The sequence below is a fragment of the Crocodylus siamensis genome, chromosome 2 (assembly GCF_052110815.1).
Source record: "Crocodylus siamensis isolate JL-2025a chromosome 2, ASM5211081v1, whole genome shotgun sequence".
Taxonomy (NCBI): domain Eukaryota; kingdom Metazoa; phylum Chordata; order Crocodylia; family Crocodylidae; genus Crocodylus; species Crocodylus siamensis.
This window is the reverse complement of record NC_143396.1, coordinates 115,728,691-115,741,620: the sequence shown is the minus strand read 5'-3', so window position 1 is coordinate 115,741,620 and position 12,930 is coordinate 115,728,691. Positions and strand designations below refer to the sequence as shown.

The following is a 12,930-nucleotide window of genomic DNA, read 5'->3' as shown; positions in this document are numbered from 1 at the left end:
AGGAAGAATTAATGATGAAGCTTGGGCTGCTGAGTTTTCAGTATACTGAGTGACAGCCTGCTCTTTACAAAGGTGCTTGGGAGGGTTTTAGGCATAGATGATGATTAGCTGAAGGAAGCTCAATTTTGCTCAAATAGAAGTGATGCTGGTTGGAGGGGAACCAACTGGAAGACATGACAAGCGGCATACCTGCCCCTTTGCCTTTGTGAACACACCATTTGTTTTTCCAAGTTAATGATCTGGGGCATTATTAGACGCTCCAGATGCTTTCAGACAATCATGTAATGACTAGGATAGCTTATTTGCCCAGTTTATGTCTGGGCAGAAGACTGAGACAATTTATTTTGATTGTAGTTCTAGTTATTGTGATCATCACTGCCTTCATCTTCTGGAGGATACATTTCCAAAATATTTTCACAATTTCTTTCCTTTTGGACTGATGCACATTTCACTCTAAAGAGCCTTAAGGTATTTCCAATCAGCTTAGAAGAGAGAGACCATTTCTTTCTCAGTATGAGGCTGACATAGTTGGCGTCAGTAGCAAAGAGGCTCATTTCCTATCTACCCCCGACTTGGTTTACAAAGGCTTTGTACACTGAAGTCAACCCTCACCTTGGTTTTTCTCCTGATTTCCAGAGTATGCTGCAAATCTCATCTTTTTCTCCAGGTTTTTGAAAGAAGGTGAAAGCTCTGTGGGCTAGGGCCTATGGTTGCGGTGTTTCATATTTTTCATTTGGAACTCTGGGGAGGCTGCTGTATCAATTTTTGTTTGGATGGCTGGATTATATTTTTAACGTATAGAAAGCACCAGCATATGTATAGAAAGCAGAAACCTCTCTTTTTAGCACAAATCATAACATAATAAATATGCAGTCACGATCGATAGTAGAAGTCTGCTGATTTGGTTGGGGTTCTTTTCAAGATATTAAAAACAACATAAGGAGTGATTTTTTTCCCAAAAGTATTTAAACTCAGAATGGTGAAAGATACAACAGAGCAGAAAGAAAGTTCTGTTCTGAAAAGCAGAAACTCTAACAAAGGGGTTGACAGACAGAGGGACAAACTAACCACTATGTTCTTCATGGCCTTCCAGTCTCAAGGTAGGGAGAACAGTGGATTAGTGATGTCTGAATTCCGGGTCAGTCACCAGACGGCTGGGGGAGTACTGGCCACTGACAGCCTTGCTGCTAAACAGTCTATTAGCATATGCTACTTCATCCATTATTATTCTGTGTTCTGTAGGATAACATGTATGAGACCATAGTGATGTAAATGTCAAACTCATGTACATACAAAACACAAGTTCTTGATGAAGTCAATAGGGGGTATCTTTATAAATCCAGGGGCCAAATCTAGCTGTAACATTGTTTTATTATGCAAGTCTGTAAAGGATTTCTAAATTTAGTTTTTTACAATCTTTTGACTGCAATTTCCAATATCAACCTCAAATTTATCCTGGAACTCAGAGACGGGAGCTAGCAAGAAATGAATCCAAACAAAAATTTGAGCTGCGTGGGAGCTAGGTATTGAGTGGTAAACTAAACATTAACCAAGGCACTTGCAAAGATGGGAGCAAAATACAAAGCACACACAAAATTAACTGAGCAGCATACTGAACATGGAAGCTCTAGAGGCAACAGAATCCCTTGACATTAAAATGTTCCATGAAGTCAAAAGACATACCACAGTATGAAATATTTGCTATCACAGAAACAAAATACTGCACTTCCATAGCATTTTTATATCAGACATTCTCAAAGCACTTTACACGCAGTGCTGAAATACCAGGCACAACAGGTCAAGGTCCAAAAAGTATATCTAATGATGGAAGTATCATGGGGTTCAATTTGATAATGAAGAATGTGGTGATTGAGTTCTCCAAGAAAACAAACAAACAAAAAACCCCCACAAAATAAAAACACATGACAAACAGTGGGAAGTAGCAACAGAAGTGCAAGAGGGAAAAAAAGAATGAAAAATGGCTGGACCCAGGCCTGAAGCCACAGGATAATTTCTCTTGAGGAAGAGTATCTTAATCACAGTATCACACAAATACTCATTCATCAGGAAAGTGGTTCTAACCTAAAACTAACCAACAACCACACAAAAAATAAAATAATCACACAATGAACAAAGGTAGGGATTTCAGTAGAAATGGTATCTGCAGTACAATGATTGAAGAATGGTATTTCTGTTATGGAAATCCTGATGTTTCAATTTGTTTTCACCCTAATTTGTACAGAGTCAAAACAATAAAACTTTCCACCGAAGGAAGAGTTCTCAACATTCCCAATTTTTTATTCCGAGTTACAAGAACACTGTGTGGGTTAGTCTGATGTTAATCATCATGCCTGCCTAAACTGAGAACCTCTGTTCAAAGTCTGTCATGCTTCTGTTCTCCCTATGATCCAATCTTTCTAGCAAGACTACATTGCTCATGACTCACAGTGGCATTTTCCTGTTCCATGATGTACCAATGCAGCAACAACCCTGCTTTCGTAGTAACTAAGACTCCTCCAAGCAACTAAAGCTTTTTTTTTTTTTTAAACACACCTGGCATGTTTATCAGTCATGTCCTCATAAAGGAGTCAGTCTTCATTACATTAACAGAATAATTTATAAATAATAGTAAAAAAAAAAAAATCAATTACCGCTGTTACCTGCAGCTCCCTCGTTTCTTCTTCAGCAGCTGAAGCATGATACGAGAGGATCTACAGAAGAAGGAAAGAAAGAGCCTTGAGTACAAATGAAAGCATGCAATGTAAGAACAACCAAATTACTGGGGTTACTTTAAAACACAAAGATTTCAGACTGCAATTCCAATTTTGTGATGCACCATATTTGGACAAACACTTGTACCTTTGCAAAGATCCACTGACTTTAACGGAGCTCTGCACAGGCACAGACATGTACACATTCACAATGCATCAAAGAATCAGGGCTGATATATGTAATTTACCATTCTCCCAATGCGTGAAGGCTTGATATAGCCAACCAAAGGAGAAAACTTAAACAAGTTTTGGGCAAAGAGCTCTGATTTTCTTTTCTTTTCCTTATCTCTGTGGAACATGTTCATGTCCTGATCTGACATACACATAGCTCACGGAACAGCTATAATTACAAGCCTGACACTGCTGTCATAATAAGACCTTACTTTCAGGAGTTTGTAACTTAGACAAAAAAGAAAATTCTGCCCTGGATAAAAACTTGGCAGAACAGTCTGAGAGAAAATATTTTTGTTTTAAATTAACAAAATAAACTCATGCTAATTTTTTAGTCCAGAGAATAAAAGACGAAAATGTTACAGGGTTGGAGACGTACGAAATTTGTTGCATATATGGACATACATATACACGCAACAAAATATTTTCAGTTTTTAATGAGAAAATGTTTTCATCATATAGTAAACTCTATCTCTAAAGAAATTTTATTTTTAGATGATAAAAAAGAGTGGAGTACTAACTTATGATGTAAATAAGTGGTCAGACCCTACTTTTAAAGATCTCTGCCACTGCTTTGATGGCACTGTTCTTATCTGCACAATTTAAAATGCTTAGGTCCAAGTTAACAAGAGAGCCGTCATGTTTCCTTTTGAGGCTACATATTCCACAGTTTACAAATTTTGCAAAGATACTATTACACATTGAATATCAGTCTATCACATTTAACTTTCTGGCTTACAGTTATCTTCCAAGCAGTTTAGCATCTTAGGCTAGAGCTTCCTTTTAATACCCTGGTCATTACAGTTAACAGTAACCAATTCAAAGGCTATGACCAGATGACGTTCGTGCCTGATATGGTTTGATGTAGGCAGAGGAAGTTGCAGAAAGCCTACAGTAATGCTGCTGTTACTCTCCATGCTGGTTTGTCTAACAGATTGAGCCAAAATCATCACAGAAAACCTCAGACAAGAAGAGGAAGCCCCTAATCCTCCAAACCATTTCCTCCTTCTACGCAATAGGACAAACCAGCTATGCTGATCTCTGTACCCAATGTCCAGCCTAATGTTAAGGGAATGCTGTGTTCATGTTCACCACTAAACCCCAGGAGTGCAGTTAAAATACAACAACAAATAAAATACTATGCAGGCAAATGCAGAAACAAGAAGCAAATCAGTACCACCCCGGTACAAAAGACTGGGCCAAATTCTGTTCATATATTATTTATACTATGTATGAAGCCAAATAAGGGCTGCCTAGATTTTGGGCTCACCTCTAATGTCACCATCTGCTTGGCCATGGCTCTCTCCACAACTTCATACATTTGGGTATTCTGGATCCCCAAACCACAAAAGATGACAAAAGCTTCCAAAAACTGCTCGTCATTTCTATTGAAAGCCTTGATTTTACCTGAGTTTTCTTCCATCTTATTCACAAGCTGACACACACCTACGACAGGACACAGGAAGTAAGCAAAAAATACACAGAAATAGGCAAAATGCTACTTTGTTATATGAAAGGACACAAATATCTCTACATTTTTATATTACAGAAAACAAAAAATGCATTTAAGGTAATTACTGCACATACTACCCCAAAGTTTACTAGAATTATATTACTGTGCTCCTGAATAAATACTACAGTAGTACATGTTGTTTTGTGGAGATCTATGAAAAGTAGAAATATAGGTCTGTACAGGCTGGCTTATTTTGCAAAATTCTAGAAAGTAGTTTTCAACTTGACTTTTATTATTAATAGTACTTCAGATTGATTTAATCCCTAAAGACAATTTGTCCTTTAGAGGCTAATTAGATTTTTGTAACCATGCCAAAAGAACATTTATGAATGTCAGGATAGTGGTACACAGAATTTGCACTTCCTTATTTGAACCAGAACCGGAAAGCTAAAAAAAAAAAGTGAGCCAAGTAAAAATACTTAGCATTCAGGATAAAAGTTCAAATCAAAATTCTGATTCTACAAAGATATGGTTTCTCCTATTACAACCTGACCCAAAGTATAACAAAGTCACTGAAAAGCTAAAGTCGGGTTTGGATCAATTCCTAAATTCAGATTACTTATTAATACAAAACAAACAGCTGTATTTGTTATCGCAGACTCTACTCATTTTGTTTAGGAATATGAATAGAATTGTGTGTGTGTGTGAGTCTCTAAGCTTTTGGACTGTGAAGGCAAACATGCTGGATCAAATGCAAAAAAATTAAAATAATTTATATATATTTATATAGTTTGCTTGTATGATTATATCTATCAATTGTTCAATCAAGCTATATCACACACACAAGCAAAAAAACACCATTACAAAATTTAAAATTACAGCTTTTACCATACTGTGCATTATATGCTCTGGATTAGAGGTGCTTAACCCCCAGCCCAAGGGCCGAATGTAGTCCCCAGTACTGTGTCATCCAGCTCGTGGAGCTCCCTACAGATCCATGGGAGTCCTGTGGGCCATGGCTTTTGCACTAGATCAGGCACGTATGATGGTGCAGGGCCTGATCTTTGCATGCATGGGCTGGTCAGGGGAGACATGAGCACAATCCTGGGGTCCAGGCACTGACCAGGGGATATAGTGCTGGGACTAGTCCCAGCTAAGCAGGGAGAGTGTGGGAGTCATTAAGTGCAATCCTGGCATGCTGGAGCTGGCCAGAGGCAGTGCAATGCCCTGGGATTGGATCCCAGCCTGGTAGGGCCCCAGAGCCTGATTCCCTGCCAGGCAAAGATGGCATAGGGCACAAGGGCCTGATCTTGGTGCACGGGGGTGGTGGTGTTGGGCCTCACCCAGCCTGCAGGAACAAAATCTAGAGCACACCTGATATAGATAGTTCACATACCCGATTTACTTGAATCCAGGACTAGGTTTTCTTCCCCATTTAACCTTGTGGGGTGGAATAAAGTTCCTCATCTTGGATCTGAGTACACGGTGCTTCGGGAGGCAGGCAGGTGCTGCACCTGGAGTTGGAGCCACAGTTGCTGCCTGCTCCCCTGACATCACTGCCTCTGCCCTTCTGCCCACACCCCACTGCCACTTACCCTCTGGCTCTGACAGGGCTCCAGCCCCACTCTAGCCCAGGGCATGAAGTATGCAGTTGCCTTGGCCCCAGCTCAGCTGGTAGCAGCAGCAGTAAGGGTGGCAGCAGCTCTGGCTTGGGCTTCAGCTCCACTTGGCTGGAGCTGGTGCCAAAACAACCATGTGCTCTGTGTGGAACTGAATCCAGAGGGCAAGCAGTATGTGGAGCAGGAAGGCAGGTACTAGAGGTCAGGGGTTAGGCTGCTTGACTTCTACATCACCTGCTCCCTCCCTCCCCCACTGTCTGTCACCTATTGCTACAAAGGTAGGGGATGAATTCAAGACCCTCAAATAATTATATTCTATACATGGAAAATAACAACAAATGTATATCTTTTCCATGTACAGAATCTCATTATTGGAGGGTTGTCTTAAGTTCAAACTCATCTTGGATTCAGGTAAATATGGTATGAAGTAACATATTTAACAACTAAAACAGGAATAGCAAATACTGTTTTGTGCAACATCCTCAACATATATCACTATTGGAAGATGGTGGGGGGTTTTGCTTCGATAGAATTATTTTAAAATTTGCACAGGTAGAAATGAAACTAACATTTGGACTCCTACCTTTCTGTTACTTATTATGCGCAGTTGTGAGGCCAGATCCTCAGCTATTGCAGAGCAGTGCACAGGTTACAAGTATTGGATAACAATGGAAACTATTTTGCAGCTATTTCAACAGTGGGTGTTATCAACAGCTACTTTAAGACCTGGTATTGAACTAAGGATTTGTTTGTTCCCAACTAAGAAGATTCTCAACTAAGAAGGTTCCCAAAAGTTTAGCAATCTACACTTTCAGTTGAAAATTACTTGTTTCAGATTAAGGAAAAAATCAACAAGAAATATCATAAGAGTTTCCATGTGCCACTGCATGTACATCTTCTCTGCTATAATCTGTAGCAACTTGGAAAACAAAATGGTTTTTGCATCTATAGGTAGGCTAAGTTGCTAGAATCATGAAGGTTCTCTACATAGAAAAGTGTCAAAACTGCCTGTACATAAAAGCCATGGGCTTGGGGTTTTTTTTTGCCAGATTATGCCTTGTTTTTGGAAATTCTGCCAGGACCAGATAATATTCTCATTGGATTGATAAGAATGTTGTAATTGATGGAAGAGTATGGGATCTGTGCCAAAAGGCTTTGATCTCTGATTAAATGGAAACTTAAGGCCCTACTATAATACAAATAATGCAACACAGTATAATAAAAAATAATGTGCAACAGCAATGAATGAGAATTCACTGGGAGACGCACTGATTTCATCCTAGGGAGAAAGATCTGATCTAGCATTACACTCTATAGATGGTATGGGACAGTCTTGTAGATTTCATATTTTCAGCTTCCTATTTAGGAAACTATTTTCCCTGTTTAGAAAACTAATAATTTCCATAGCAACTGTGATGTAATGAATAGGGGATATGACTTTCAGCAGTGAATAAGCCACAACAGTTGATGGTTTCTTAAAAACATAGATTTTGTTTTCATGTAAATGTTGCTATTAATAAAAACAGGGAGAATTGAAGTAAATGTAATGCATGATCTTGTAGGCCAAATACTCTAAATAGATTGTTCTCAAAGTTTCCACAAGTTGTTTGTAGGTCCATTTCCAACAAAATTCTGGAGTCTTGCAACACACTTAAAATACCTCAGAAACATTTTATAAAGTTGCCACTTGTCATGGGGGCACTAGGGTGCCTCCTATCCAGAGAGAAATTAAGGACAGCTGCCAATTATCATGGCAGCTCAGGTGCCGGTTGCTGGGGCAACCAGGCAGGTCATGTGGCCAGAAGGGGGCAGGGCCAGGCCTTTATAAACAGCCCAGGCCAGAGCTAAGTGAGTAGGTTTCTTCTGGCAGCTGTTGGAGCAGGAGCTCTGTGGGAGAGCTGAGCAGGCTGAGTCAAGGGTTGGAGCCTGAACATGCTGACTGGCCGCAATGATGCGGGAGAGTGCAAACCCTAACCGAGGTGTGGTTGGGAGCCAGGATGGCTTGAAGTTTCTGCTATGAGCCTGGAGGCTCCTTGTTGTTTATGTGGAAGCTGTTTGGCTTGTGGTTGAGTTATTGTTAGACCAGAGGACTGGGTGAGGCTGTAGGGGTGTGAGGAGGCCTCACGGGAGCTCCCCAATAATCTGGGGGTTCCTGGTGCCCAGTGGGGCACAGCAAGCGGTGCTGGGCAGGCATAGCTGTTGGTGCCAGTGAGGTGCGTGTTGGGGGGGGGGGGGTGTTGACCCCTGCCCTCTGGGGTGAGTTGGGGAGAAGCCCTAGTAGGGCAAGTGACCCAGATGGTGGTCCAGGGGGCCAGGCATGGCTGCGGCCACCTGAGCCCCAACTGGGGTATGGACAAGCCCAGGGGGGTGTTGACCCCTGCCCTGTGGGGTGAGTCGGGGAGAAGCCCTAGTGGGGCAAGTGACCCAAACGGTGGTCCAGGGGGCCAGGCACGGCCATGGCCACCTGAGCCCCAACCAGGGTATGGACAAGCCCAGGGGCCCCAGAAGGGGCCAGGAGCACGGGCAGCGCAGCATAGGCCCCAGAGGGGGGCGAGAGGGCAAGGAGCATGGAGAGCACAAGACAGGCCCCAGTGGGGAGTTGCCTGGGCAAGGCAAGCCCAGGGACCCCGATAGAGGGGCACAGACTGTGACTAGCCCAGAGGCGCCGGTAGAGGGGTGCGGGTTACGGGACGAGCCCAAAGGGCGCCAGTAAAGGGGTGCGGGTAGTAGGACCAGCCCAGAGGCGCCGGTAAGGGGGCACCAGGTATGTAATAAGTCGAGGAATGCCTGAGAGGGGCGTCAGGGCGTGACAAGCCCAGGGGTGCCAGGTGTGTAGCAAACCCAAGGGTGTCAGAGAGGGGCACCAGGGCGTGACGAGCCCAGGGGCACCAGAGAGGGCATTAGAGGGCGAGGGACCTAATAACGTTCAGGGACAACTGCGAGGCTTGGGGCGTGCTGAAGGGGAGGTAGGAGGCACGCATTGCCCATAAGGCTGGGGGTGTTGGAGCACCCCAGTGGGAACGGAGGTAACACCAGCGCGGTGTCTAAGGTGAAAGTAGGCAGCCTCCCATACTGAACTTTATAACAGCAAAGACGTGGCGGGCGAGCTGAGGGTGCTGGATCACCTTAACTGACATGGCAGGGAGCACTACCGAGCTCACAGCCGCTCGCAAGTGCCACCCTGTGACACCACTGCAAACTTAAAGGATGCAGAAGCAGAAAAAAGGAGAACAGAAAGAGTCTTTTTGTAAATCCTCTTGTTCCATCTGAAAGAGACTTGCTTTTTTCAGGTGGAGAAAACCTCTGTCATAGGGGGAAAAAAAAGATCTCCAGACCATTTAGCTTAAACATAAAATGGAGTCATAGAGTGACTATTCCTGATAATCACAGAAAGTGAGAGTTGAAAGGGACCTCAGGATGTCATCTAGTCCAACCCCCTGCTCAAAGCAGGACCATCCTCAGTTAAATCATCCCAGCCAAAACTTTGTGTTGCTAAACCTTAAAAACTTCCAAAGATGGAGAGTCCACAATCTCTCCGGGTAACCTGTTCCAGTGTTTTACTACCCTCCTACTGAGAGAGCTTTTCCTAACATCTAATCTAAACTTTTTTTGCTGAAACTTGAGACCATTACTTCTTGTTCTGTCATTGGTCACCACTGAGAACAGTCTAGCTCTGTCATCTTTTGAACCCTCCCCCTTCTTGAGGTAGTTGAGAAGATTGGCAGGATTTAATAACAGCTTTCTTCTCCAGACTAAATAAGCCCAGTTCCCTCAGTCTCTCTTCAGAAATCATGTGTCCTAGCCCCTAACCATTTTTGTTGTCTTTGCTGGACTTTCTCCAATTTTCTTTCTGTAGCGGGGGGGCCCAAAACTGGATGCACTACTCAAGATCTGCCCTCCCTAGTGCTGAATAGAGGAGAGGAATCGCTTCCCTCGACCTCCTGGTAGCACTCCTATTAATGCAGCCCAGTAGACCATTAGCTTTCTTGGCAATGAGGGCACACTTGGCTCACATGCATCTTATTGTCCACTATAACCCTCGGGTCCTTTTCTACAGAGCTGCTGCTTAGCCAGTCAGCCCCCAGCCTGTAGCAGTGCATGGGACTGTTCCATCCCAAGTGCAGGACTTTGCACTTGTCCTTAATGAACCTCATGAGATTTCTTTTGGTCAAGTTTTTCAATTTGTTGAGATCTCTCTGAATCCTAGCCTTACCCTCCAGCATATCTACTACTCCACCAGTTTGGTGCCATATGCAAACTTGCTGAGGGTGCATGCTATCCCATCTTCCAGGTCACTGATGAAAATAGTGAACAAAAATGGCTCCAGAACTGACCCCTGGGGCATTCCACTTGATACCGGCTGCCAATTAGACATCAAGCCACTGACTACCCCGAGCTTGATGATCCAGTCAGTTTTCTATCCACCTTACAGTCCATCCATCCAACCCATACTTCCTTAGCTTGCTTGCAAGAATGTTGTGGGAGACTGTATCCAAAGCCTTGCTAAAGTCCAGGCATGTTGCGTTCACTAGTCTCCCCACATCCACAGAGCCAGTAATCTCATCACAGAAGGCAATCAGGTTGGTCAGATATGACTTGCCCTTGGTAAATTCCATGCTGACTGTTTCTAATCACCTTCTTCTCCTACAAGTGCTTAGGGATTCCTTGAGGACCTACTCCATGATTTTTCCAGGGTCTGAGGTAAAGCTGACTAGTCTGTAGTTCCCTTGATCCTCCTTCCTTTTCCTAAAGATGGGCATTTATACTTGCCCTTTTCCAATCATCTGAGGGGGCCCCCCCACAACTGCAATGAATCTTCAAAAATAATGGCCAGCAGCTCTGTAATCACATCAGCCAACTCCTTGAGCACCCCAACTGGTCTTCTGCCATACCTGCTCATCTTCCTCACCTTCAGTAAGGTTTCTTTAAAATGCAACCAACTGTCCTGCACTCGTGCCCATCACATGTTTTCCAGGAGATCCTGCCCATGAGACTTTGACTCCATCAGGGAACTCCTTTTCTGAAGTCCAGGATCTATACTGTGCTGCTCTCCTTCCCTCCTTTCCTCATGATCCTGAACTGAATCATCTCATGGTCACTGCTGCACAAGTAGCTATCCATTACTATTCTCCACCAATTCTTCCTTGTTTGTGAGCAACAGGTCAAGAAGAGCACAGCTCCTAGTTGGCCTCTCCAATACCTGTACCAGGAAGTTATCCCCAACACTCTCCAAAAACGTCATGGATTGCCCATGTGCTGTTACATTGCCTTCCCAGCAGGTAAGGGGGACTGAGGCCTGCAATCAGGAAACTTGTTAGCTGTTTGAAGAAAGCCTCATCCACCTCACCTGGTCTGGTGGTCTATAGCAGAACATCACCCTTGTTGCTCTCTCCTCTGACCCTAGCCCAGAGACTTTCAACAGGCCTATCTCCAATTTCATACTGGAGCTCTGAGCAATCATATGACACTTCTACATAAAGTGCAACTCCTCTTTCCCCTGCTTGTCCTCCCTAAACAGTTTATACCTATTCATGACAGTGCTCCAGTAATGCAAGCTCTATCTGTTATTCCAATCATGTCATAATTCCATGACTGTGAGAACTTCCAATTCTTCCCTGCTTGTTTCCCTGGTTCTGTGCATTCATGTACAGGCACCTGAGGTAACTGATTGCCCTACTTTCTCAAAAAGAATGAGAACGCCTGTCTTGTTGCCCCGTCCTGTTCGTGCTTCTTCCAGGTCACCCATTTTGCCTCTTGCCTCAGGGCTTTGGTCTCCATCCCCTGGCAACCTAGTTTACAGCCCTCTTCCAGCAAGCCTATCTGCAAAGATGCTCTTTCCTTTCTTAGTCACATGGATCCCATCTCTTCCTCCTTCAAACAACATCCCATGGTCAAAGAAACCAAAGTCCTTCTGGTGACACCATCTGTGCAGACATGCTTTGATCTGTAAGATGCATCCACTCTTGCCCAAGCCCTTTTCCCTTGACCGGAAAGATCAAGAAAAATATCATCTGAGCCCCTCTCCCTTTCACCCTTACACCCAGATCCCTGTAATCAATTTCCCCAGGCAGTATCACTGGTGCCCACAGATGAGCAGCTTGCAGAGGGCCAGATGAGTTTCAGTAATCCTTCTGTGACATCTTGGATCTGGGTTTGGAGCAAGCATCAGATCTCCTAAAACAACAAGTTAGGCCAGCAGATGGGTGCCTCTGTCCCCCTCAAAGGAAAGCCTCCACCCACTGCTGCTTCTTGGTGGCAGTGGTCTTGATCTTGCCAACCTTAGGGAGGCCTGGCCTGTCTTCCTCCACCAATGGAACATGTTCCTCCTCTTCCGTTCCTAGGGCTCCTTATCTGTTCTCTAAAGTGGACTGCTGCAGGTATAGATGAAGATTTCTGCTTGCTGTCTGAGGAAAATGTTAGGGGATAACTTTTATCCTTGCAATAGTTCAGATCCAAATCTGCATTTGGAAGAGCAAGTCTCACTGAGAATTATTAGGACTTTTGCTCCTTCAGAAGCTTTAAAAAAAACCCACCTAAATGGACAACTTGCTTGAGAACACCAATGTTTTAATCATAAATTCCCACCAAAAATATTAGAAAAACTAATATGAGAGCATGAATTTTGTCCTAAACCAACAAGCATAGCACAGACCCTCCAATTAAAGCTTTAATGATCTGAATCTCCAACTCGGCTCTGTTTTTTGGTAGGTGACTTTAAAATAAGAGAACATGTAGTTTTCCCACAATCCAGTTTAAGAAACTAATATCAAACCTAATTGTTGAGAATTAGGTAAGTAACCTAATTCTACTCTATCTGTTGCATGGTATTTGTGGCTAAGTACAATCTGTCTCCATAAAATGAGGCCCTAGGTTCATATAAGAGAAGCATGAATTAGTTAATGTATCTCCATTCTCT

General features: G+C 43.4%; 1 protein-coding gene across 5 annotated transcripts in view; it reads right to left on the bottom strand.

Moving 5' to 3' along the window:
* PDE5A (phosphodiesterase 5A) overlaps positions 1–12,930 on the bottom strand; it is a 112,355-nt gene that overhangs the window by 36,205 nt on the left and 63,220 nt on the right. For 4 of the 5 annotated variants that reach the window (XM_090036634.1, XM_090036630.1, XM_090036632.1 and 1 more), the window contains exons 10-11: positions 4,213–4,388; positions 2,652–2,711 (exon numbers count right to left, since the gene is read on the bottom strand). In XM_090036634.1, coding sequence (XP_089892760.1) covers positions 2,652–2,711; positions 4,213–4,388 — 236 coding nt within the window. The remainder of the gene's footprint in view (positions 1–2,651; positions 2,712–4,212; positions 4,389–12,930) is intronic. The other variant, XM_090036631.1, reaches the window with a different exon arrangement.